This window comes from Nesoenas mayeri, assembly GCF_963082525.1.
Source record: "Nesoenas mayeri genome assembly, chromosome: 31".
Lineage (NCBI taxonomy): Eukaryota > Metazoa > Chordata > Aves > Columbiformes > Columbidae > Nesoenas > Nesoenas mayeri.
Window position 1 is genome coordinate 406278 of NC_137567.1, and position 26008 is coordinate 432285.

At 61.5% G+C, this 26008-nt stretch overlaps 1 protein-coding gene across 1 annotated transcript; it reads right to left on the reverse strand.

The window, feature by feature from the left end:
- Nucleotides 1-1262: 1262 nt before the first annotated feature.
- Nucleotides 1263-24127, reverse strand: RASAL3 (RAS protein activator like 3; the record flags this gene model as incomplete). Its single annotated transcript, XM_080361304.1, has 19 exons — nucleotides 1263-1482; nucleotides 1585-1660; nucleotides 3235-3434; nucleotides 4601-4723; nucleotides 6492-6792; nucleotides 7947-8050; nucleotides 8179-8380; nucleotides 9763-9999; nucleotides 10793-10937; nucleotides 11116-11260; nucleotides 13837-14376; nucleotides 15833-15931; nucleotides 17724-17856; nucleotides 17940-18013; nucleotides 18097-18179; nucleotides 19478-19679; nucleotides 21255-21368; nucleotides 21968-22065; nucleotides 23761-24127. 19 exons carry the CDS (start codon nucleotides 24125-24127, stop codon nucleotides 1366-1368), a joined length of 3360 nt encoding a protein of 1119 aa, XP_080217430.1. The 3' UTR covers nucleotides 1263-1365.
- Nucleotides 24128-26008: the final 1881 nt, after the last annotated feature.

Consider the following 26008-nt stretch of genomic DNA (forward strand, 5'->3'; position numbering starts at 1 on the left):
GTCCCCAAGTGTCCCCATGGCCCTGGCACCCCCATGACCATGTCCCCAAGTGTCCCCATGACCATGTTGTCCCCATGTCCCTGTTGTCCCCAAGTGTCCCCAAAGTGTCCCCATTGTCCCCAAGTGTCCCCATGACCGTGTCCCCATGTCCCTGTTGTCCCCAAAGTGTCTCCATGTCCCTGTTGTCCCCATGTCCCTGTTGTCCCCAAGGTGTCCCCATGGCCCTGCCATCCCCATGACCATGTCCCCAAGTGTCCCCAAAGTGTCCCTGTTGTCCCCAAAGTGTCTCCATGACCATGTCCCCAAGTGTCCCCCATGTCCCTATTGTCCCCAAGTGTCCCCATGGCCCTGTCATCCCCATGACCATGTCCCCAAGTGTCCCCATGACCATGTCCCCATGTCCCTGTTGTCCCCAAAGTGTCCCCATGGCCCTGTCACCCCCATGACCATGTCCCCAAGTGTCCCCATGACTGTGTCCCCATGTCTCTGTTGTCCCCAAAGTGTCCCCATGGCCCTGCCATCCCCATGACCACGTGCCCAAGTGTCCCCAAAGTGTCCCTGTTGTCCCCAAAGTGTCTCCATGGCCATGTCCCCAAGTGTCCCCATGTCCCTGTTGTCCCTAAAGTGTCCCCATGGCCATGTCCCCAAAGTGTCCCCATGGCCCTGCCACCCGCATGACCATGTCCCCAAGTGTCCCCATGTGTCCCCATGTTCCTGTTGTCCCCAAAGTGTCCCCATGGCCCTGCCACCCCCATGACCATGTCCCCAAGTGTCCCCATGACTGTGTCCCCATGTCCCTGTTGTCCCCAAAGTGTCCCCATGACCCTGCCATCCCCATGACCATGTCCCCACGTGTCCCCATGTTCCTGTTGTCCCCATGTCCCTGTTGTTCCCAAGTGTCCCCATGGCCCTGTCACCCCCATGACCATGTGCCCACGTGTCCCCAAAGTGTCCCTGTTGTCCCCAAAGTGTCCCCATGGCCCTGTCACCCCCATGGCCATGTCCCCAAGTGTCCCCATGACCACGTGCCCAAGTGTCCCCATGACCATGTCTCCATGTCCCTGTTGTCCCCAAAGTGTCCCCATGGCCCTGCCATCCCCATGACCATGTCCCCAAGTGTCCCCATGACCGTGTCCCCATGTCCCTGTTGTCCCCAAAGTGTCCCCATGTCCCCGCCACCCCCACGGCCACATCCCCACATGGGCCAGGCCAACACTGGGGACAGAGCCCCGCGCGGTGACAACACCCAACCAACCACCTCCTCACAGTGACACCAACACCGTTTATTCCCGGGGGAGGGGACACCCCACGCGACACCCACCCGGGTGGCCACGGTGACCGCGGGGACACGCTGGGGACAGCCGGTCACACGCTGGTGGCATCGGCACCGCTCTCGTCCCACCCCCGGCGACCTGTCCTGGTCGGGGGACACCCGGAGGTGACACCGCGCAGCTCCCGCTCCAGCGCCAACAGACGCATCTCCTGGGGGGGGACAGCGTCAGGGGACACCCCCGGCCCTCCTGGCACCCATGGGTGTCCCCAGGGTGTCCCCAAGGTGTCCCCAGGGTGTCCCCAGGGTCTCACCAGCTCCCTGTTCTTCTCCTCGCTGCTCTTCAGCCGCTCCAGGTCCGTCCTCCTGGCGCCCTCGGCCGCTGTCAACCTGGGGGGGACCCCAACATGGGGGGGGGGACCCCAATATGGGAGGGGACACCCAATATGGGGGGGGGACCCATTGGTGGGGGGCACCCAGGGGTTTGGGGGCAACCAGGGGATTGGGGTTTGTCACCACCCTGGAGGTTCAGGTGACACCACCCCATGGGTTTGGGTGTCACCACCCGGGGGGTTCAGGTGTCACCACCCTGAGGGTTCAGGTGTCACCACCCCATGGGTTTGGGTGTCACCACCCGGGGGGTTCAAGTGTCACCACCCCATGGGTTTGGGTGTCACCACCTGGGGGGTTCAGGTGTCACCACCCTGGGGGTTCAGATGCCACCACCCCATGGGTCTGGGTGTCACCACCCCATGGGTTTGGGTGTCACCACCCTGAGGGTTCAGGTGCCACCACCCCATGGGTTTGGGTGTCACCACTCCATGGGTTTGGGTGTCACCACCCTGAGGGTTCAGGTGTCACCACCCCATAGGTTTGGGTGTCACCACCCTGAGGGTTCAGGTGCCACCACCCTGAGGGTTCAGATGCCACCACCCCATGGGTTTGGGTGTCACCACCCTGAGGGTTCAGGTGCCACCACCCCATGGGTTTGGGTGTCACCACTCCATGGGTTTGGGTGTCACCACCCTGAGGGTTCAGGTGCCACCACCCCATAGGTTTGGGTGTCACCACCCCAGGGGTTTGGGGCACCGACTGTTTGGGGGTTCCCAGATGTTTGGGACACATGGGGGTTTGGGGACACACCAAAAGGTCCAGGGGATTGGGTGTCACCACCCTGGGGTCTGGGTGCCACCACCCCATAGGTTTGGGTGTCACCACCCTGGGGGTTCAAGTGCCACCACCCCTTGAGTTTGGGTGTCACCACCCCATGGGTCTGGGTGTCACCACCCTGAGGGTTCAGGTGTCACCACTCCATGGGTTTGGGTGTCGCCACCCTGGGGGTTCAGGTGTCACCACCCCATAGGTTTGGGTGTCACCACCCTGGGGGTACAGATGCCACCACCCCATGGGTTTGGGTGTCACCACCTGGGGGGTTCAGGTGTCACCACCCCATAGGTTTGGGTGTCACCACCCTGGGGGTTCAGATGCCACCACCCCATGGGTTTGGGTGTCACCACCCTGGGGGTTCAGTTGCCACCATCCCATGGGTCTGGGTGTCACCACCCTGGGGGGTTCAGGTGTCACCACCCCATAGGTTTGGGTGTCACCACCCTGGGGGTTCAGATGCCACCACCCCATGGGTTTGGGTGTCACCATCCTGGGGGTTCAGCTGCCACCACCCCATGGGTTTGGGTGTCACCACTCTGGGGGTTCAAGTGCTACCACCCCTTGAGTTTGGGTGTCACCACCCCATGGGTTTGGGTGTCACCACCCTGAGGGTTCAGTTGCCACCACCCCATGGGTTTGGGTGTCACCACCCTGGGGGTTCAGCTGCCACCACCCCATGGGTTTGGGACACCCACTGTTTGGTGGTTCCCAGATGTTTGGGCCACCCCAGACTTTGGGATCCTCAGGGACCCACTGTTGTGTGTCACCCCGAGGTTGGGGACCCCCACCCCCCATACCTGGCGCCCAGATGTGCGGCCCGCGCGGTGGCCTCATCCAGCTGCAGGCGCAGGCGCTGGAGCAGGTCCCGGTGCTGGCCCTGCTCCTGGCGCAGCCCGCGCTGTGTCCCCTCCAGCTCCGTCACCCGCGTCCCCGTCACCCGCAGGCGCTCCCGCTGCTCCGCCAGCTCCTGCTGCAGCTGCTCCAGCAGCCACCCGTGCTGGGGACAGCGATGGCACGTGGGGACAATGGGACACCCGGAGGGGTTTGGTGGCACCGCCACATGGGGCTGAGTGTCACCACCACATGGGTTTGGGTGTCACTACCCCATGGGTCTGGGTGTCACCACCCTGGGGGTTTGGGTGTCACCACCCTTGGGGTTTGGGTGTCACCACCCCAGAGGGTTTGGTGTCACCACGCCAGGGCTTTGGGTGTCACCACTCCATGGGTTTGGGTGTCACCACCCTGGGGGTTCAGGTGTCACCACCCCATGGGTTTGGGTGTCACCATCACATGGGTCTGGGTGTCACCACCCTGAGGGTTCGGGTGTCACCACCCCATGGGTTTGGTGTTACCACCCTGGAGGTTCAACTGTCACCACCCCATGGGTTTGGGTGTCACCACCCTGGGGGTTCAGGTGTCACCACCCCATGGGTTTGGGTGTCAACACCCTGGGGGTTCAACTGCCACCACCCCATGGGTTTCGGTGTCATCCCCTCAGGGGTTTGGGTGTCACCACCCCATGGTTTGGGTGTCACCTCCCCAGGGGTTTGGGTGTCACCACACTGAGGGTTCAGCTGCCACCACTCCAGGGTGTTTGGTGTCACCACCACATGGGTTTGGGTGTCACCACCCCATGGGTCTGGGTGTCACTACCCTGAGGGTTCGGGTGTCACCACCCCATGGGTTTGGGTGTCACCACCACATGGGTTTGGGTGTCACCACCCTGAGGGTTCGGGTGTCATCACCCCATGGGTTTGGTGTTACTACCCTGGGGGTTCAACTGTCACCACCCCATGGGTTTGGGTGTCACCACCGCATGGGTTCGGGTGTCACCACCCTGGGGGTTTGGGTGTCACCCTCCAGTAGTTCAGGTCCCACCACCTTGAGAGTTTGGGTGCCACCACCTTGAGAGTTTGGGTGCCACCACCCCATGGCTTTGGGTGTCACCACCCTGGAGGTTCAAGTACCACCATCCCATGGGTTTTGGTGTCATCACCACAGGGGTCTGGGTGCCACCAGCCCAGGGTTTGGGTGCCACGACCCTGAGGGTTCAGGTGTCACCACCCCATGGGTCTGGGTGTCACCACTCCATGGGTTTGAGTGTCACCACCCCACCATTCAGGTGCCACCACCCCACGTTTCGGGCGTCACCCCCGTCATTACCTTCTCCAGCGGTCGGATGCCGAACAGCTCCCCCGTTCCCACCGCCACGTCCTCCGCGTACCTCTGCCACGGCACCGTGGACTTGCGCGGCAGCGACGCCGACGACCGCAGCTTCCCCCGGCCCTACGGCACCGCCGGCACCCATGAGGGTTCCGGTGCCACCACCCCATGGGTTTGGTTGTCACCCCTCAGTCATTCAGGTGCCACCACCCCATGGGTTTGGGTGTCATCACACTAGGGGTTCAGGTGCCACCACCCCATAGGTTTGGGTGTCAACACCCCATGGGTTTGGGTGTCACCACACTGGGGGTTCAGGTGTCACCACCCCATAGGTTTGGGTGTCACCACCCTGAGGGTTCAGGTGCCACCACCCCATGGGTTTGAGTGTCACCACCCTGAGGGTTCCGGTGCCACCACCCCATGGCTTTGGGTGTCACCATCCTGAGGGTTCAGGTGCCACCACCCCGTGGGTTTGGGTGTCACCACCCCATGGGTTTGAGTGTCACCACCCCATGGGTTTGGATGTCACCACCCCATGGGTTTGGGTGTCACCACCCTGGGGGTTTGGGTGTCACCACCCTGGGGGTTCAGGTGCCACCACCCCATGGGTTTGGGTGTCACCACCCTGAGGGTTCAGGTGTCATCACCCTGAGGGTTCAGGTGCCACCACCCCATGGGTTTGACTGTCACCACCCCATGGGTTTGGGTGTCACCACCCTGGGGGTTCAGGTGCCACCACCCCGTGGGTTTGGGTGTCAACACCCCATGGGTTTGGGTGTCACCACACTGGGAGTTCAGGTGCCACCACCCCATGAGTTTGGGTGTCACCACCTTGGGTGTTCAGGTGCCACCACCCCATGGGTTTGGTTGTCACCCCTCAGTCATTCAGGTGCCACCACCCCATGGGTTTGGGTGTCACCACCCTGGAGGTTCAGCTGCCACCACCCCATGGGTTTGGGTGTCACCACCCTGGGGGTTCAGGTGCCACCACCCCGTGGGTTTGGGTGTCACCACCCCATGGGTTTGAGTGTCACCACCCCATGGGTTTGAGTGTCACCACCCCATCGGTTTGGATGTCACCACCCCATGGGTTTGGGTGTCACCACCCTGGGGGTTTGGGTGTCACCACCCTGGGGGTTCAGGTGCCACCACCCCATGGGTTTGGGTGTCACCACCCTGAGGGTTCAGGTGTCATCACCCTGAGGGTTCAGGTGCCACCACCCCATGGGTTTGACTGTCACCACCCCATGGGTTTGGGTGTCACCACCCTGGGGGTTCAGGTGTCACCACCCCATGGGTTTGGGTGTCACCACCCTGGGGGTTCAGGTGCCACCACCCCGTGGGTTTGGGTGTCAACACCTCATGGGTTTGGGTGTCACCACACTGGGAGTTCAGGTGCCACCACCCCATGAGTTTGGGTGTCACCACCTTGGGTGTTCAGGTGCCACCACCCCATGGGTTTGGTTGTCACCCCTCAGTCATTCAGGTGCCACCACCCCATGGGTTTGGGTGTCACCACCCTGGGGGTTCAGCTGCCACCACCCCATGGGTTTGGGTGTCACCACCCTGGGAGTTCAGGTGCCACCACCCCATGGGTTTGGGTGTCACCACGCTGGGGGTTCAGATGCCACCACCCCAGGGGTCTGGGTGTCACCACCTCATGGGTTTGAGTGTCACCACCCTGGGGGTTCAGGTGTCACCACCCTCGGGGTTCAGCTGCCACCACCCCATGGGTTCGGGTGTCACCACCCTGGGGGTTCAGGTGCCACCACCCCATGGGTTTGGGTGTCACCACCCTGGGGGTTCAGGTGTCACCACCCTGAGGGTTCAGGTGCCACCACCCCATGGGTTTGGGTGTCACCACCCTGGGGGTTCAGGTGCCGTGACTCACCGGCGCATCCCTGGTGGCGAGGGCCGGCGGTTCGATCCCGGCGGGCGGCTCGGCCGCGTGCCCAGCGCTGCTCCGCTGCCGCGGGCGCCGCGCGGCTTTGCCCTGCGCCGGGACGCTCTGCGTGCGCTGCACGTGGCGCCGTTGCTGGCTCGGTGACGGTGACGGCGACGGGTCGGGTTCCGCGGTGTCGTCCCGAGCGCGGGCGCGGCGGACGCTGGTGAGGGACTGGCTCTTGACCAGGGGACCGAGCTTGCCGAGGGCGCGCGGGGGCACAAAGCTGGGCTTAGAGCTCTCGGCCGGGCTGCGGGGGGACACGGGGCGGTGGCGGAGCCGGGAGGGACCGCGGTCGCCCTGAGCTCGGCCAGGACCGCGGGCAACACGCGACGTGTTGGGGTTGGACCCGGGTCCTGAGCCCGGCCTGGGCGACCTCAGGGCCACTGGGACCAGAACTGTCCCCTTAACTCATTTGGGACCAGAACCATCCCCTAAACCCAACTGGGACCAGAACTGTCCCATGAACTGGGACCAGAACCATCCCCTAAGCCCAACTGGGACCAGAACTATCCCCTAAACCCAACTGGAACCAGAACGATCCCCTAAATCCAATTGGGAGCAGAACCACCCCATGAACTGGGACCAGAACCATCCCCTAAACCCAACTGGAATCAGAACCATCCCATGAACTGGGACCAGAACTATCCCCTAAACCCAACTGGAACCCAAACTATCCCCTAAACCTGGCTTGGACCAGAACTACCCCCTAAATCCAACTGGGACCAGAACCATCCCCTAAACTCAACTGGGACCAGAACTATCCCCTAAATCCAATTGGGAACAGAACCATCCCATGAACTGGGACAGAACCATCCCCTAAACTCAACTGGGACCAGAGCCATCCCCTAAATCCAATTGGGAACAGAACCATCCCATGAACTGGGACCAGAACCATCCCCTAAACCTGCTGGGACTAGAACCATCCCATGAACTGGGACCAGAACTATCCCCTAAACCCAACTTGGACCAGAACCATCCCATGAACTGGGACAGAACCATCCCCTAAACCCAGATGGGACCAGAACCATCCCCTAAACTCAGCTGGGACCAGAACCATCCCATGAACTGGGACCAGAACTATCCCCTAAACTCAACTGGAACCAGAACCATGCCCTAAACCCAACTGGGACCAGAACCATCCTCTAAACCCAACTTGGACCAGAACCATCCCATGAACTGGGACCAGAACCATCCCCCACCTGTACCACACCCATCCATTCAACCCATCATGTACCAGAACCATCCCCTGAACCCAAGTGGGACCAGTCACCCCAAACTTGATCTGCACCAGAGTCCCCCTGGTCCCAACCAAGGCCAGAACCAACCCAGCCAGGACCAAACCCAATCTGGTGCCACCCGGTCCCCTTGGTCCCACGTGTGTCCCCATCCACCCGTGGGTACCTTTGCTCCACGGTGGAGCTGAGCCGGACAGACACGGGGACAGGGGTCCCATCCCTGATGGCCGCGAGGATGGTGGGAAGGGGCTCCAGCTCCTCCTGGGTGGCCTGTCAGGGTGATGGGGACACGATGGGGACAACAGGGCAGGTGACATCCACGGGACAGTGGTCACCACCTCCGCGTGTGGAGAGGAGGAGGTGGCCAAGTCTTGCTGGGGACAAACGGACAGCGGCACCTGGTCCAGGCTGGAGAAGATGTCGCAGAGGAGGAGGTGGAGGGTGGCGAGCTCCAGGGCCAGGTCCACGTAGCCATCGTAGGTGGCCATGTGGCCGCTGCCCTCGGGGTTGGCCGCGCTCTGCAGGAAGGTGGCCATGGCGCCCCAGTTGTGCTCCAGGAACTCGTTCATGAAGCCCATGTAGGCCTCCTTCTCGCCAAACCTGGGGACCATCGTGGGTGGTGACGTGGGGGCCAGAGGGTGGCCTGGGCCACCACCGTGGTCATGGGCAACCACCATGGGTGTGGGCCACCATGTGGTTGTGGTGACCCATGGGTCACCACCAGTCATGGGCCAGACCACTTTGGGGACAACCCTATTGCTCCATGACATGTTTGGGACAACCTACTGCCCCATGGCATGTTGGGGACATCCCTGCTTGTCCATGGCATGTTGGGGACAACCCTACTGCCCCATGGCATGTTGGGGACAACATACTTCCCCAAGACATGTTGGGGACAACCCTACTGCCCCATGGTATGTTGGGGACATCCCTGCTTGTCCATGGCATGTTGGGGACAACCTACTGCCCCATGACATGTTGGGGACATCCCTACTGCCCCACTGTATGTTGGGGACAACCTACTGCCCCATGGCAAGTTGGGGACATCCCTGCTTGTCCATGGCATGTTGGGGACAACCCTACTGCCCCATGACATGTTGGGGACATCCCTACTGCCCCACTGTATGTTGGGGACAACCTACTGCCCCATGGCAATTTGGGGACATCCCTACTGCCCCATGACATGTTGGGGACATCCCTGCTTGTCCACGGCACATTGGGGACAACCTACTTCCCCATGACATGTTGCGGACAACCCTACTGCCCCATGGCACGTTGGGGACATCCCTGCTTGCCCATGGCACATTGGGGACAACCTACTGCCCCATGACATGTTGGGGACAACCTACTGCCCCATGGCATGTTGGGGACATCCCTGCTTGTCCACGGCACATTGGGGACAACCTACTGCCCCATGGCACGTTGGGGACATCCCTGCTGCCCCATGACATGTTGGGGACAACCTACTGCCCCATGGCATGTTGGGGACATCCCTGCTGCCCCATGGCATGTTGGGGACATCCCTGCTTGTCCATGGCACATTGGGGACAACCTACTGCCCCATAGCATGTTGGGGACATCACTACAGCCCCATGACACATTGGGGACAACCTACTGCCCCATGGCAAGTTGGGGACATCCCTACTACCCCATGACATGTTGGGGACAACCTACTGCCCCATGGCATGTTGGGGACATTCCTGCTGCCCCATGGCACGTTGGGGACAACCTATTGCCCCATGGTATGTTGGGGACAACCTACTTCCCCATGGCATGTTGGGGACATCCCTGCTTGTCCACGGCACATTGGGGACAACCTACTGCCCCATGGCACGTTGGGGACATCACTACAGCTCCATGACACGTTGGGGACAACCCCACTGCCCCGTGACTGCCCACGGCAGGTGCCGCACAGCACGTCGGTGACGTCCCCACCGCCCCACGGGGTCGTCCCTCCCCGCCGGTTCCACGCCGCGCCGTACGTGGTGAAGTTGGCCAGGTTCTGGATGACTTTGGCCACCAGCGTGAGGGTGCGGGCGGTGGCCTCGCTGGGGTACTCCTGGACCAGGCCGAAGAGGCTGGGGGACATGATGGCGGGACACAGGAAGCGCAGGAACAGGGATGCCGAGACCAGGCGCTGCCCGATGGCCGCCTTGGCCCGCGCCGCGCATGCCTGGCGCCAGGCCGCGAAGATCTCGCCCAGCTCGGCCGGGAAGGAGCTGTGGGGAGAGACACCCCGGTGGAACCCCTGGAGTCACCCCCGTGGACGCCGTGACGTGTTGTGGGACGTGGGGTCCACCATGGTGGGGCTTGTCCATAGGGTTGTCTCCAGGTCCTTCCTGGTGCCCATCCCCATGTCCATCCCATGGATGGTGCCCATCCCTGTCCCCAAAATTGTCCCCAGGTCTTTCCGTGTTCCCATCCCCATGTTCATCCAATGGATGGTGCCCGTCTCCGTCCCCAAGCTTGTCCCCAGGTCCTTCTGGCACCTGTCTTCATGTCCATCCCATGGATGGTGCCCATCCCTATCCCCAGACCTGTCCCCAGGTCCTCCTGGTATCTGTCCTCGTGTCCATCCCAGGGGTGGTGTCCATCGCTGACCACCATCTCTGTCCTCAAACTTGTCCCCACATCCTTCCAGGTGCCCATCCCCATGTCCATCCCATGGATGGTGCCCATCTCTGTCCCCAAACTTGTCCCAATGTCCTTCTGGCACCTGTCTTCATGTCCATCCAATGGATGATGCCCATCCCTGTTCCCAGACTTGTTCCCAGGTCTTTCTGGGTTCCCATCCCCACGTCTATCCCATGGATGGTGCCCATCTCTGTCCCCAGACTTGTCCCCAGGTCCTTGCTTGTGCCCATCCCCATGTCCATCCCATGGATGGTGCCCATCCCTGTCCCCAAACTTGTCCCCAGGTCCCCGTGGTGCTGGTGCCCGCCCCGTGGCTCCCCCGTTGCCCACCCCCGTGGCCGCCCCCGCGTCCCCCCATGGCTCGGGGCGCTGTCTCACTCTCCGGAGCCGGCGATGCGCTGGAAGGTCTCCTCGCACACCTGCCGCAGGTTGTTCTGGTTGTCGATGAGGTCAAGCCCGGCGCATTTACCGGGATCAACCTCACAGCTGTCACCTGAGCTGCAGAGCCGGGCCACCACCTCACCTGGACACCAAGGGACAACCCGTAAGGGGACCAACCGTGGCTGTGACAAACCCCCGCGACGTCCCCATGGGGATGTCCTACAACCCCGTCATGCTCTGCCCACGTCCTGCACCCCGTGACACCCTGTGATGTCACCCCCAGGATGTCCCACATCCCGCAATGTCCCATGAAGACCTACCCAGTGTGTCCTGGAGGTACTTGCCCCCCACCAGTTTCATGTACTCGTCGATGGCCTTGGTGGCCAGCGTGTTCTCCCGGAAGATCAGCGCCTCGCGGTCGTCAAAGCGGTCCAGCTCAGCCACCCCCAGGTCGATGAGGAACTCCTGCCGGGTGGGCACCGTGGGCTTGGTGGGCACCCACAGACACAAACAGCCGCGAGCAGCCCACCCGGGAAGTGCCAGGAGCTCCTCCGAATTGCATGTCCCATCCCACCCATCCCAACCAAACTCAACCCAATCCAACACAACTCTTCCATCCTGTCCCACCCCAACCCTTCCATCCCATCCCAACTCAACCCGATGCAACCCAACCCAACTCTTCCATCCTGTCCCACCCCAACTCTTCCATCCCATCCCAACTCAACCCGATGCAACCCAACCCAACTCTTCCATCCCAACCCAACTCAACCCGATGCATCCCAACCCAGCTCTTCTATCCCATCCCACCAACCCCATCCCACCCCAACTCAACCCGATGCAACCCAACCCAACTCTTCCATCCCAACCCAACTCAATCCGATGCATCCCAACCCAGCTCTTCTATCCCATCCCACCAATCCCATCCCAACCCACCTCAACCCAATGCAACCCAGCCCAGCTCTTTCATCCCATTCTATCCCATCCCACCCCAACTTTTCCATCCCATCTCAACTCAACCTGATGCAACCTAATCCAGCTCTTCCATCCTGTCCTATCCCATCCCAACCCAACTCTTCCATCCTATCCCAACTCAACTTGATGTAACCCAACCCAACTCTTCCATCCTATCCCAACTCAACCTGATGTAAACCAACCCAACTCTTCTATCCCATCCCAACTCAACCCGATACAACCCAACCCAGCTCTTCCATCCCATCCTATCCCATCCCAACCCAACTCTTCCATCCCACCCCAACTCTTCCATCGCATCCCAACTCAATCTGATGCAACCCAACCCAGCTCTTCTATCCCATCCCACCCACCCCATCCCATCCCATCCCATCCCAACTCAACCCAGTGCAACCCAACCCAGCTCTTCCATCCCATTCTATCCCATCCCAACCCAACTTTTCCATCCCATCCCAACTCAACCTGATGCAACCCAATCCAGCTCTTCCATCCTGTCCTATCCCATCCCACTCCAACTCTTCCATCCCATTCCATCCCAACACAACCTGATGTAACCCAACTCAACTCTTCCATCCTATCCCAACTCAACCCAATGCAACCCAACCCAGCTGTTCCATCCCATCCCAATTCAACCCGATACAACCCAACCCAGCTCTTCCATCCTGTCCTATCCCATCCAAACCCAACTCTTCCATCCCATCCCACCCCAACTCTTCCATCGCATCCCAACTCAACCTGATGCAACCCAACCCAGCTCTTCTATCCCATCCCACCAACCTCATCCCATCCCAACTCAACCCAGTGCAACCCAACCCAGCTCTTCCATCCCATCCTATCCCATCCCAACCCAACCCAATGCAACCCAGCCCAGCTCTTTCATCCCATTCTATCCCATCCCACCCCAACTTTTCCATCCCATCCCAACTCAACCTGATGCAACCCAATCCAGCTCTTCCATCCTGTCCTATCTCATCCCAACCCAACTCTTCCATCCTATCCCAACTCAACCTGATGTAACCCAACACAACTCTTCCATCCTATCCCAACTCAATCTGATGTAACCCAACCCAACTCTTCCATCCCATCCCAACTCAACCCGATACAATCCAGCCCAGCTCTTCCATCCTGTCCTATCCCATCCCAACCCAACTCTTCCATTCCATCCCACCCCAACTCTTCCATCCCATCCCAACTCAACCCAATGCAACTCAACCCAGCTCTTCTATCCCATCCCACCAATCTCATCCCATCCCATCCCAACTCAACCAGATACAACCCAACTCAGCTCTTCCGTCCTGTCCTATCCCATCCCAACCCAACTCATCCCAATCCAACTCTTCCATCCCATCTTATCCTACCAATTCCATCCCAAAACAACTCATCCATCCCATCCTAACCCAGCTCATTCCAGCCCAACTCTTCCATCCCATCCCAACCCAACCTGATGCAACCCAGCCCAGTTCTTCCACCCTGTCCCACACGAACCAAACTCTTCCATCCCATCTTATCCCACCAATCGCAACCCATCCCAACACAGCCCAACTTTTCCATCCCATCCCATCCCAACTCATCCCAACCCAACTCTTCCATCCCATCCCATCTCATCCTACCAATCGCAGCCCATCCTGTCTCAACCCAACTCATCCATCCCATCCTGTCCTCAACACAACCCAATTCAACCTAACTCAGCTTTACCATCCCAACCCAACTCTTCCATCCCATCCCAACCCAACTCAGCTCTTCCATCCCATCCCATCCCATCCCATCCCATCCCATCCCATCCCATCCCATCCCATCCCATCCCATCCCATCTCTTTCATCTCATCTCTTTCATCCCATCCCATCCCATCTCTTCCACACCACCCCACCAATCCCATAACACCCCAACCCATCCCATCTTATCCCACGATTCCCATCCCACCCCACCCCACCCCTCCAGCCACCCCCAACCCACGCTGTCCATCCAACCCCAACCACCACATCCATCGCATCCATCTCACCGCCATCCCACCCCAACCACCATCCCCACAGCACCCACCTCCCCACACCCCCACATCCACCGCCTGCCCCACCTTGGCCTTCCCGGTGCTCTGCAGGACGCGCACCAGCGCCCCGGCCAGCTCCTCCTTGTGCCGCAGGGCGATGGCGGGTTCCAACCGGGCGCACAGCTCCCGGTAATGGAAGGTGATGAACTCAGCCAACTCCTTGTAGCGCACGATGGGCAACACCCGCACCTCTCGGTAGCGCCCGCGCACCCGCACCGATGGCGCCCGCTCGCCGGCGCCGCCGGCACCGCTCAGCTGGTACCAGCGCTCCAGGGGCTGCCCGGCGGCCGCCAGCTCGGCCAAGGGGACGGTGACGGTGGCCACCGGGGGAGCGGGGTGGTCGTCGCGGCACAGGGCGAGCGTGAGGGCGCGGGCGGGCGGGAGGGCGGCCAACTGGAAGAGTTCGCCCCAGAAGAGCTCGCCGTCGGCGCCGGCCGCCTTGGCCGTGGTGCGGGCGAACAGGGTCCCATCCAGCTGGAGGTGACAGCGCAGGCGGCGGCGCGGGGGCAGGTCGCGGCCCTCGTACACCCAGAGGCTCAGCGCCAGCTCCAGCCGCTCGCAGTTGTCCTGGTGGGGTTTGGGGATGTAAGGGGACAAGGGGGATGTGGGGGGATTGGGGGGAGGTGTGAGGGGTGGTGGGTGGGGAATGCTGGGGGGAGGTGGGGACAGGAGGGGATGTGGGGGACAGAGGGACACAGGTGGGGTTGGATGGGACATGGAGGGACAGGAGGGGACATGGAGGGACACGGGGACGCACATGGGGTTGGAGGGATGGAAGGAGATGTGGGGGACAGAGGGACACATGTGGGGTTGGATGGGACATGGAGGGGACATGGAGGGGACATGGAGGGGACATGGAGGACAGAGGGACACGTGGGGTTGGATGGGACATGGAGGGACAGGAGGGACATGGAGGGGACACATGGGGTTGGAGGGGGCATGGAGGGACAGGAGGGGACATGGAGGGGACATGGAGGGACATGGAGGACAAAGGGACACACGTGGGGTTGGATGGGACATGGAGGGACAGGAGGGGACATGGAGGACAGAGGGACATGTGTGGGGTTGGAGGGACAGGAGGGGACATGGGGGACAGAGGGACACGTGTGGGGTTGGAGGGCACATGGAGGGACATAAGGGATATGGAGGGGACATGGAGGGGACAGGAGGGGACAGGAGGGGATATAGGGGACAGAGGGACACACGTGGGGTTGGATGGGACATGGAGGTACAGGAGCGGACATGGAGGGGACATGGAGGGACAGGAGGGGACATGGAGGACAGAGGGACACACGTTGGGGTGGAAAGGCCATGGAAGGACAGGAGGGGACATGGGGGGACAACCAAGCCCTCAGGGGACAGGAGGGGCCAACCAGGGTGTCCCAGGGGTGCCCCCGTGGTGTTCAAGGGTGTCCCAAGGGTGTCCCCATGGTGTCCCGGGGTGTCCCAGAGGTGTCCCCGTGGAGTTCCCATGGTGTTCAAGGGTGTCCCAAGGGTGTCCCTGTGGTGTCCTGAGGTGTCCCCATGGTGTCCTGAGGTGTCCCCATGGTGTTCTGAGGTGTCCCCATGGTGTTCAAGGGTGTCCCAAGGGTGTCCCCATGGTGTCCCCATGGTGTCCCAAGGTGTCCCAAGGGTGTCCTGAGGTGTCCCCATGGTGTCCTGAGGTGTCCCCATGGTGTTCTGAGATGCCCCAGGGGTGTCCCCGTGGAGTCCCTGTGGTGTTCAAGGGTGTCCCAAGGTGTTCCCATGGTGTTCTAAGGTGTCCCCATGGTGTTCTGAGGTGTCCCCGGGGTGTCCCCATGGTGTTCAAGGGTGTCCCAAGGGTGTCCCTGTGGTGTCCCGAAGTGTCCCCATGGTGTTCTGAGGTGTCCCAGGGGTGTCCCCGTGGAGTCCCCGTGGTGTTCAAGGGTGTCCCAAGGGTGTCCCCATGGTGTTCTGAGGTGTTCCAAGGGTGGCCCAAGGGCGTCCCACGGGTGTCCCTGCGGTGTCCCCATGGTGTCCCCACACTGTCCCCGTGTCCCACCTTGTTGGGCTGTGCGGTGCGGCGCAGGTTCTCGATCCAGCGGTCGCGCTCGGCCAGGGACGCGCAGCCGAAGGAGCGGATGCCCTCGCCCGTGATCACCTGCGGACAGCGGGGTGGCTGCGGCACCCATGGGTGCCCTGGAGGAGGACCGGGGTGTCCTTTTGGGGTGCTCAGCTAGGGGGGGACCCGCGTGCCTGTGCAGGGTGCTCTGGGTGTCCCTTTGGGATGCCAGGGTGTCCTGGGTGTCATGACACCAGAGGGAGGCACCTATGGCACCCATGGTACCCTGGGGAGGCACCCATGGCACCCACAATACCCTAGGGAGGCACCCATGACACCAGGGGGTCCCCTGTGTCCCCTCCATGTCCCCTCCAGGGTGCCCTGAGTGAGCCTTTAGGGTGCCTGGGGTGCCCCAGGGTGCCTTAGGTGCCCCTTTAGGGTGCCCTGGGTGCCTCTCCTGAGCACCATGGGTGCCTGTTTAGGGTGCCATGAGTGCCATGGGTGGCTATTGAAGGTGCCCTGGGTGCCTCTCCAGGATGCCATGGGTGCTACGGGTGCCCCCCTAGGGTGCCATGGGTGCCTCCCTAGGGTGTCATGGGTGCCTATCCAGGGTGCCCTGGGTGCTCTGGGTGCCTTTCCAGGACGCCTTAGGTGCCTTGGGTGCCTCTCCAGGATGCCATTGGTGCTATGGGTGCCTCCCTAGGGTGCCATGGGTGCCTATCCTGGGCACCATGGGTGCCATGGGTGCCTCCCCATGGTGTCATGGGTGCTATGGGTGCCTCCCTAGGATGCCCTGAATACCCTGGGTGCCTATTCAAGGTGCCATGGGTGCTCTGGTTGCCTTTCCAGGTTGCCTTGGGTGCCTCTCCAGGATGCCATAGGTGCCCCGGGTGCCTCCCCAGGGTACCGTGGGTGCCATAGGTGCCTCCCCAGGGTGCCATGGATGCCATGGGTGCCTCCCCATGGTACTGTGGGTGCCATAGGTGCCTCCCCCTGGTATCATGGGTGCTCTGGGTGCCTCCCCAGGATACCGTGAGTGCCCTGGATGCCTCCCCATGGTATCATGGGTGTCATAAGTGCCTCCCACTGGTGTAGTGGGTGCCGCAGGTGCCTCCCCATGGTACCGTGAGTGCCATAGGTGCCTCCCCCTGGTGTCATGGGTGCCCTGGGTGCCTCCCCCTGGTATCGTGGGTGCCATGGGTGCCTCCCCAGGGTGCCATGGGTGCCCTGGTTGCCTTCCCATGGTACCGCAGGTGCCATAGGTGCCTCCCCATGGTATCAGGGGTGCAATAGGTGCCTCCCCATGGTATCGTGGGTGCCTCCCTCTGGTATCATGGGTGCCATGGATGCCTCCCCAGGGTGCCATGGGTGCCTCTCCAGGATGCCATGGACACCCTGGGTGCCTCCCCAGGGTACCATGAGTGCCATAGGTGCCTCCCCCTGGTGTCGTGGGTGCCATAGGTGCCTTCCCATGGTATTGTGAGTGCCATGGGTGCCTCCCCAGAGTGCCATAGGTGCCTCTCCAAGATGCCATGGATGCCATGGGTGCCTCCCCAGGGTACCGTGAGTGCCATGGGTGCCTCCCCCTGGTATCGTGGGTGCCCTGGTTGCCTCCCCATGGTATCGTGGGTGCCCTGGGAGCCTCCCCATGGTATCGTGAGTGCCATGGGTGCCTCCCCATAGTATCGTGGGTGCCATGGGTGCCTCCCCAGGGTACCATGAGTGCCATGGGTGCCTCCCCCTGGTGTCATGAGTGCCTCCCCAGGGTACCATGGACGCCCTGGGTGCCTCCCCATGGTACCGCAGGTGCCATAGGTGCCTCCCCCTGGTGTCGTGGGTGCCATAGGTGCCTCCCCCTGGTGTCGTGGGTGCCCTGGGCGCCCGCCGTTACCTGGAAGCAGAACCTCTCTCCCACCACGCTGCCGTGCACGGGCCGCACCACCACGTCGGCGCCGCTCAGGTCCAGCTCGGCCGCGCTGGGCGCCGGCAGCAGCGACTCCCGCGACCCGCTGCGGCTGGGGACCCTGCGGGGACAGCGCCGTCACCCACCCCCCACTCCGACCCCCACCCACCCCCTCACCCACCCACCCCCCCCACCCACCCGCACCTCTCGTTGGCCACCGGCTCCGCTTTGGCACCGCCGCGAACCTTGCGCTCCCGGAGCCTCTTCCACAGCAAACCCTGGGTGGGGAAGGGTGGAGGAGGTGGGTGCTGTAGCACCCATGGGTGGGGATGAGCGCCCTGGGAATTAGGGGGGGACCCACCTTGACGTTGCTGAATTGGGAGGTGGGTGATGCGTCGCTCTCGGTGCCTCTCGCGGCACCGCGGTTGCTCCGCTCGTCGGGGTCTGGGGGGGCACCCGGTGTCAGGAGCGGCACCCAGCACCCAATGCTGTGCTGGTGTTTGGGGGGGGACCCGATACACCCGTAACCCCCCCTTGGGGAAGCGTAAAGCTGGAGGAAGGACCCAGGCGTCCGGTTCTGGGTGCTGAGTCCTCCAGCCCAGGTGTGGGTGTTCGTGGGTGCTTGTGGGTGCTTATAGATGCTCCTGGGTGCTTGTATGTGCTCGTGGGTGCTTATAGATGCTCCTGGGTGCTTATGGGTGCTTATATGTGCTCGTGGGTGCTTATAGATGCTTCTGGGTGCTTATAGATGCTTCTGGGTGCTTATGGGTGCTCCTGGGTGCTTATGGGTGCTCCTGGGTTCTTATAGGTGCTCGTGGGTGCTCATGGGTGCTTGTGAGTGATTATGGGTGCTCATGGGTGCTTATGGGTGCTTGTGAGTGCTCGTGGGTGCTTATGGGTGCTCGTGGGTGCTTATACACGCTCGTGGGTGCTTGTGAGTGATTGTGGGTGCTTGTGAGTTGTCCTGGGTGCTCGTGGGTGCTTGCAAGTGATTGTGGGTGCTCATGGGTGCTCGTGGGTGATCATGGTTGCTTGTGGGTGCTTGTGGGTGCTCGTGAGTGCTCGTGGGTGCTCACAGGTGATCGTGGGTGCTTGTGAGTGCTCATGAGTGCTCGTGGGGGATCATGGTTGCTTGTGAGTGCTCGTGGGTGCTAGTGAGTTGTCGTGGGTGCGCCTGGGTGCTTGTGGGTGCTTGTGAGTGCTCGTGGGTGCTCACAGGTGCTCGTGGGTGCTTGTGGGTGCTCGTGGGTGCTCACAGGTGATCGTGGGTACTCGTAGGTGCTTGTGGGTGCTCATGGGTGATCACAGTTGCTTGTAAGTGCTCCTGGGTACTCGTAGGTGCTTGTGGGTGCTCATGGGTACTTGTGGGTGCTCACAGGTGATCATGGTTGCTCATGGGTGCTTGTGAGTGCTCATAATTGCTTGTGAGTGCTCATGGGTGCTCCTGGGTGCTTGTGAGCGCTCGTGGGTGCTCACAGGTGATCATAGTTGCTTGTGAGTGCTCATGGGTGCTTGTTTGTGCTCGTGGGTGCTCACAGCTGATGATGATTGCTTGTGAGTGCTCGTGGATGCTTGTGAGTGCTTATAGGTGCTCATGGGCGCTCATGGGCTCCCATGGGTGCCAGGGGGAAGGGGGCAGAGGGGTTTATCCTGCCCTAGTGCTTGGTGCCCAGCCCGGGTGCTCACCCCGCTGCGGCGATGCCATGACGCCGAGCACCCATGGGTGTCCCTCACCTCCCTACATGGCACCCAGCGCCCACGGCTGCCGGTGCCCCCAGCGAGGGGCGCGGGGAGGAAGGAGCCGAACACCGTTATCACCAGGATCAGCCGACACAGCAGCGCGGAGGAAGTGGTGACAGTGACGGTGACGGCGTCAGGGGCCGTGCACCCCGCGCTTCCTCCGGCTGGCGGCTTGGTGCACGGTGCCGGGTTTGCCATGGGCCGCTGCATGGAGTGGTGCATGGAGTGGTGCATGGCGTGGTGCGTGGTGTGGTGCGTGGCATGGAGCGTGGTGCACAGTACACAGTGCATGGTGTGTGGTGTGGTGTGTGGTGCACTGTGCACAGTGCATGGTGCACAGTGCATGGTGTGTGGCGTGGTGTGTGGTGCACTGTGCACAGTGCATGGTGCACAGTGCATGGTGCACAGTGCATGGTGTATGGTGTGGTGTATGGTGTGTGGTGCATGGTGCACAGCGCATGGTGCATGGTGTGTGGTGTGATGTGTGGTGCATGGTGCACAGCTCATGGTGCACGGTGCACAGTGCATGATGTGTGGTGCAGTGCGTGTGGTGCACAGTGCATGTAGCATGGTGCACAGTGCATGGCGTGTGGTATGGTGCATGGTGTGGCACAAGGCATGGTGCATGGTGTGGCACAAGGCATGGTGCATGGTGCACAGTGCATGGTATGTGGTGCAGTGCGTGTGGTGCACAGTGCATGTAGCATGGTGCACAGTGCATGGTGTATGGTATGGTGCACGGTGTGGCACAAGGTATGGTGCACAGCGCATGGTGCGTGCTGCAGTGCATGGTGCACGGCCTGGCACAAGACATGGTGCATGGTGCACAGCGCATGGTGTGTGGTGTGTGGTGCACAGCGTGACACAAGGCACAGTGCATGGTGCGTGGTGCACAGTGCATGGTGCATGGCGCACAGTGCATGGTGTGTGCTGTAGTACATGGTGCACGGCGTGGCACAGTGCATGGCGCATGGTGTACAGTGCATGGTGTGTGGTGTGGCACAAGGCATGGTGCACAGTGCATGGTGCATGGTGTGGTGCATGGTGCACAACGTGGCACAAGGCACAATGCATGGTGCATGGTGCGGTGCGTGGTGCACAGTGCGGCACAAGACACAATGCATGGTACATGGTGTGATGCGTGGTCCACAGCGTGGCACAAGGCACAATGCATGGTGCGTGATGCGGTGCATGGTCCACAGCACGGCACAAGGCACAGTGCGTGGTGCGGTGTGTGGTGCACGGCATGGCACAAGGCACAATGCATGGTGCGTGGCGCGGTGCATGGTGCACAGCGCGGCACAAGGCACAGTTCGTGGTGTGGTACGTGGTGCACGGCGTGGCAAAAGGCACGGTGCATGGTGCGTGGTGCGGTGCGTGGTGCACAGCGCGGCACAAGGCACAGTGCGTGGTGTGGTGCATGGTCCACAGCGCGGCACAAGGCACAATGCATGGTGCGTGGTGCGGTGCATGGTGCACAGTGCGGCACAAGGCACAATGCATGGTGCGTGGTGCGGTGCATGGTCCACAGCACGGCACAAGGCACAGTGCATGGTGCGTGGTGCGGTGCACAAGGCACGGTGCACGGCACATCCATGGTTCCAGCCGCACGACCGCGTGGCGCTCGGCACAATGCGCGGCCGCGGCGCACGAGCACCCGGTGCAGGGCACGGGGCGCAGTGACGCACAGGGTACGGCGATGGTGCAGGGCGCACGACCGCACGGCCCCCGGTGCGGTGCACGGCACGCGGCCCACGGGCTCGCACCGGCACGTCCCACCCCCGCCCACGGCACCGGCATTGGCACCGGCGCGGGGCCAACTCGCTCACCGGGGTCCCTGCGGGCGCTGTCGGACACGGAGCTGTCGGTGCGGGTCCTGTTGCTGCTCAGAGTCTGCGGACACGGGGGGGTCAGGAAACAGTGGCACTGGCACCCATGGGGCACCCATGGGACACCCAGCATCCACAGATCACCCACGGGACATCCAGCACCCACAGGACATCCACGGGTCACCCAGCATCCACAAGTCACCCATGGGGCACCCACGAGTCACCCAGCACCCATGGGGCACCCACAAACCACCCAGCACCCACAGGTCACCCACAGGACACCCATTGGTCACCCAGCACCCACGGGGCACCCAGCACCCACAAGACACCCACGACTCACCCAGAGGTCACTAAGCACCCACGGGTCAGCCAGCACCCACAGGGCACCCATGGGACACCCAGCATCCATGGGGCACCCACGGGGCACCCACAGATCACCCAGCACCCATGGGGTGCCCACGGACCACCCAGCACCCACAAGTCACCCACAGGTCACGCAGCACTCAAGGGGCACCCACAGGTCACCCACAGGCCACCCAATACCCGCAAGTCTCCAATGGGTCACCCAGCACCCACAGGTCACCCACAGGTCACCCAGCACCCACGGGACACCCATGGGTCACCCACGGGTCACCCAGGGGACTCGTGTCCTCATGTCCTCACCTCCTCGTCCCTGCCCAGCAGCACCAGGTGTCCGTCCACCAGCGAGCAGTGGGTGACTTCCCACACGGGGCCATCGGGTGACAGCCCATGGGTGCTGCCTGGGGGGACAGGGGGGTGTCGGGGGGCACTGGGTGCTCACGGGGCCCCTGTCACCCGTGGGTGGTGTGGTGGTGATGGGACATGTGGCTGTGGCCACTGTGGGACATGTGGCCATGGAGGTGCCACCATCAGCCCTAATTCATCACCCATCGTTATCACCCATCACCCATCATTATCACCCCCCATCCATGAACCCTAATCAATTACCCATCGTTATTACCCACCACCCATCATCACCCATCACCCCTAATCAATCACCCATCGTTGTCACCCCACACCCGTCACCCCTAATCAATCGCCCATCATTATCACCCCCAACCCATGACCCCTAATTACCCATCGTTATCACCCCCCACCCATGACCCCTAATTACCCATCGTTATCACCTCCCACCCATGACCCCTAATCAATCACCCATCATTATCACCCCCCAACCATGACCCCTAATCAATTACCCATCGTTATCAGCCCCCACCCATCACCCTCAACCCACCACCCATCATCACCCATCACCCCTAATCAACCACCCATCAGCCCTAATCAACCACCCATCACCCATCGTTGTCACCCCACACCCGTCACCCCTAATCAATCACCCATCATTATCAGCCCCACCCATGACCCCTAATCAATCACCCATCATTATCAACCCCCACTCATGACCCCTAATCAATCACCCATCATTATCACCCCCCACCCATGACCCCTAATCAATCACCCACCATTATCACCCCCCACCCATGACCCCTAATCAATTACCCATCATTATCACCCCCCACTCATCACCCTCAACCCACCACCCATCATATTCCATCACCCCAATCAATCACCCATGACCCCAATCAATCCCCCATCATTATTACTGCCCACTCATCACCCTCAACCCACCACCCATCATCACCCATCACCTCTAATCAATCACTCATCACCCCAATCAATCACCCATCGTTATCACCCCCCCACCCATCACCCTCAACCCACCACCCATCATCATCCATCACCCCAATCAACCACCCATCACCCCAATCAGTCACCCATCACCCCAATCAACCACCCATCACCCTTAATCAATCACCCATCATTATCACCTCCCACCCATCACCCTCAACCCACCACCCATCATCACCCATCACCTCTAATCAATCACCCATCATTATCACCCCCCACCCATCACCCTCAACCCACCACCCATCAACACCCACCACCCATCATCTCCCATCACCCCAATCAATCACCCATCGTTATCACCCACCACCCATCATCACCCATCACCCCTAATCAACCACCCATCACCCCAATCAATCACCCATGGTTATTACTCCCCACCCATCACCCTCAACCCACCACCCATCATATTCCATCACCCCAATCAATCCCCCATCATTATCACCTCCCACCTATCACCCTCAACCCACCACCCATCATCTCCCACCACCCCTAATCAATCACCCATCATTATTACCCCCCACCCATCACCTTCAACCCACCACCCATCATATTCCATCACCTCAATCAATCACCCATCACCCCAATCAATCACCCATCGTTATCACCCCCCACCCATCACCCTCAACCCACCAACCATCATCTCCCATCACCCCTAATCAACCACCCATCACCCCAATCAACCACCCATCACCCCAATCAACCACCCATCATTACCACCCCCCACCCACCACCCTCCCCCCCCATACCTGTCCCCTTGTCCCCTCCCCTGCTGTCCGTCTGTCCCCTCCTCCGCCCCACGGAGCGCAGGTACTTGTGCAGGGTGCTCCTGGCACCCTCGGGTGCCCGCGGCTCCGACGGCCCCTTGTTGGGTGCCGAGAACGCCCGTCGGAACAGCGACCGCCGGGCGCCGGCTTTGGGTGCCCCCGTCCCCGTCCCCTCTTTGGGGACATCGTCCTCGGGGTGGCTGTACGAGCGCTTCCAGCCCTGCAGCCGCGTCCAGCGCCGCGACGCCGGCGACCCGGCCCTGTCACCCATGGGTGCTGCCGTGCGCCACTTGTAGGTCTTGAGCAGGGTGGGGGGATCGGGAACAAGTGTGGGGGTCTCCAGCTCCATCCGGGGGTGGGGGGGATGTGTCACCTATGCGGTGGGGAGGACACGGCACCCGTGGGTGGGGTGGGGGCGATGAGGTGGGCACCCACAGGCTGGTCACCACTGTTTGGGCGGCACAACTGAGGGGGGCAAATGGGGAACCCCCACCTAGGGATCCCACATCTGAGGGGTGTCCCTGTGTGGGTGTCCCCGTCCAGGGACCCATATGGGTGCCCCAGTATGGGTGTCCCCATCCAGGGACCCATATGGGTGCCCCAATTTGGGTGTCCCCATCCAGGGATGCCATATGGGTGCTCCAATTTGGATGTCCCCATCCACGGACACATATGGGTGCTCCAATTTGGGTGTCCCCATCCAGGACCCCATATGGGTGCTCCAATTTGGGTGTCTCCATCCAGGGACCCCATATGGCTGCTCTAATTTGGGTGTCCCCATCCAGGGACCCCGTATGGGTGCTCCAATTTGGATGTCCCCATCCAGGGACCCATATGGGTGCCCCGATTTGGGTGTCCCCATATCATGGACCCCATGCAGGTGCCCCAACTTGGGTGTCCCCATATCAGGGACCCCATATGGGTGCCCCAGTTTGGGTGTCCCCATCCAGGGACCCATATGGGTGCCCCAATTTGGGTGTCCCCATCCACGGACTCCATGTGGGTGCCCCAATTTGGGTGTCCCCATCCATGGTCACCACATGGCTGCCCCAATTTGGGTGTCCCCATCCAGGGACCCATATGGGTGCCCCAGTTTGGGTGTCCCCCACCCAGGGACCCATATGGGTGCTCCAATTTGGTTGTCCCCATCCAGGGACCCATGTGGGTGCCCCAGTTTGAGTGTCCCCATCCAGGGACCCCATATGGGTGCCCCAATTTGGGTGTCCCCATCCAGGGACCCTATCTTAGCACCCCCATATGGGGCACCCCTATTTGGGCACCCATATCTGGAGCCCCCCTCATTCAGGGCACCCCAATCCAGGTCCCCATATCAGGGTGCCCCCATCATCAAGGGGTCCCCAAATTGTGGGTGCCCACATCCCTTGGGTGCTCCTGTGCACCAAGGGGTCCCCAAATTGTGGGTGCTCATGTCCCCAGGGTGCTCCTATGCACCAAGGGGTCCCCAAATTGTGGGTGCCCACGTCCCCAGGGTGTTTCTATGCACCAAGGGGTCCCCAAATTGTGGGTGCCCATGTCCCCAGGGTGCTCCTATGCACCAAGGAGTCCCCAAATTGTGGGTGCCCATGTCCCCAGGGTGCTCCTATGCACCAAGGGGTCCCCAAATTGTGGGTGCCCACGTCCCCAGGGTGCTTCTATGCACCAAGGGGTCCCCAAATTGTGGGTGTCCATGTCCTCAGGGTGCTCCTATGCACCAAGGGGTCCCCAAATTGTGGGTGCCCACATCCCCAGGGTGCTCCTATGCACCAAGGGGTCCCCAAATCATGGTGCCCTTGCCCACCAGGGGGTCCCCAAATTGTGGGTGCCCACGTCCCTTGGGTGTTCCTATGCACCAAGGGGTCCCCAAATTGTGGGTGCCCACATCCCTTGGGTGCTCCTATGCACCAAGGGGTCCCCAAATCATGGTGCCCTTGCCCACCAGGGGGTCCCCAAATTGTGGGTGCCCACGTCCCTTGGGTGCTCCTATGCACCAAGGGGTCCCCAAATCATGGGGCCACTGCCTACCAAGGGGTCCCCAAATTGTGGGTGCCCACATCCCCAGGGTGCTCTTGCGCACCAGGGGGTCCCCAAATTGTGGGGGCCCGTGTCCCTTGGGTGCTTCTATGCACCAAGGGGTCCCCAAATTGTGGGTGCCCACATCCCCAGGGTGTCCCTGCCTTCAAGGGGTCCCCAAATCATGGTCCCCCTTCCCACCAGGGGGTCCCCAAATTGT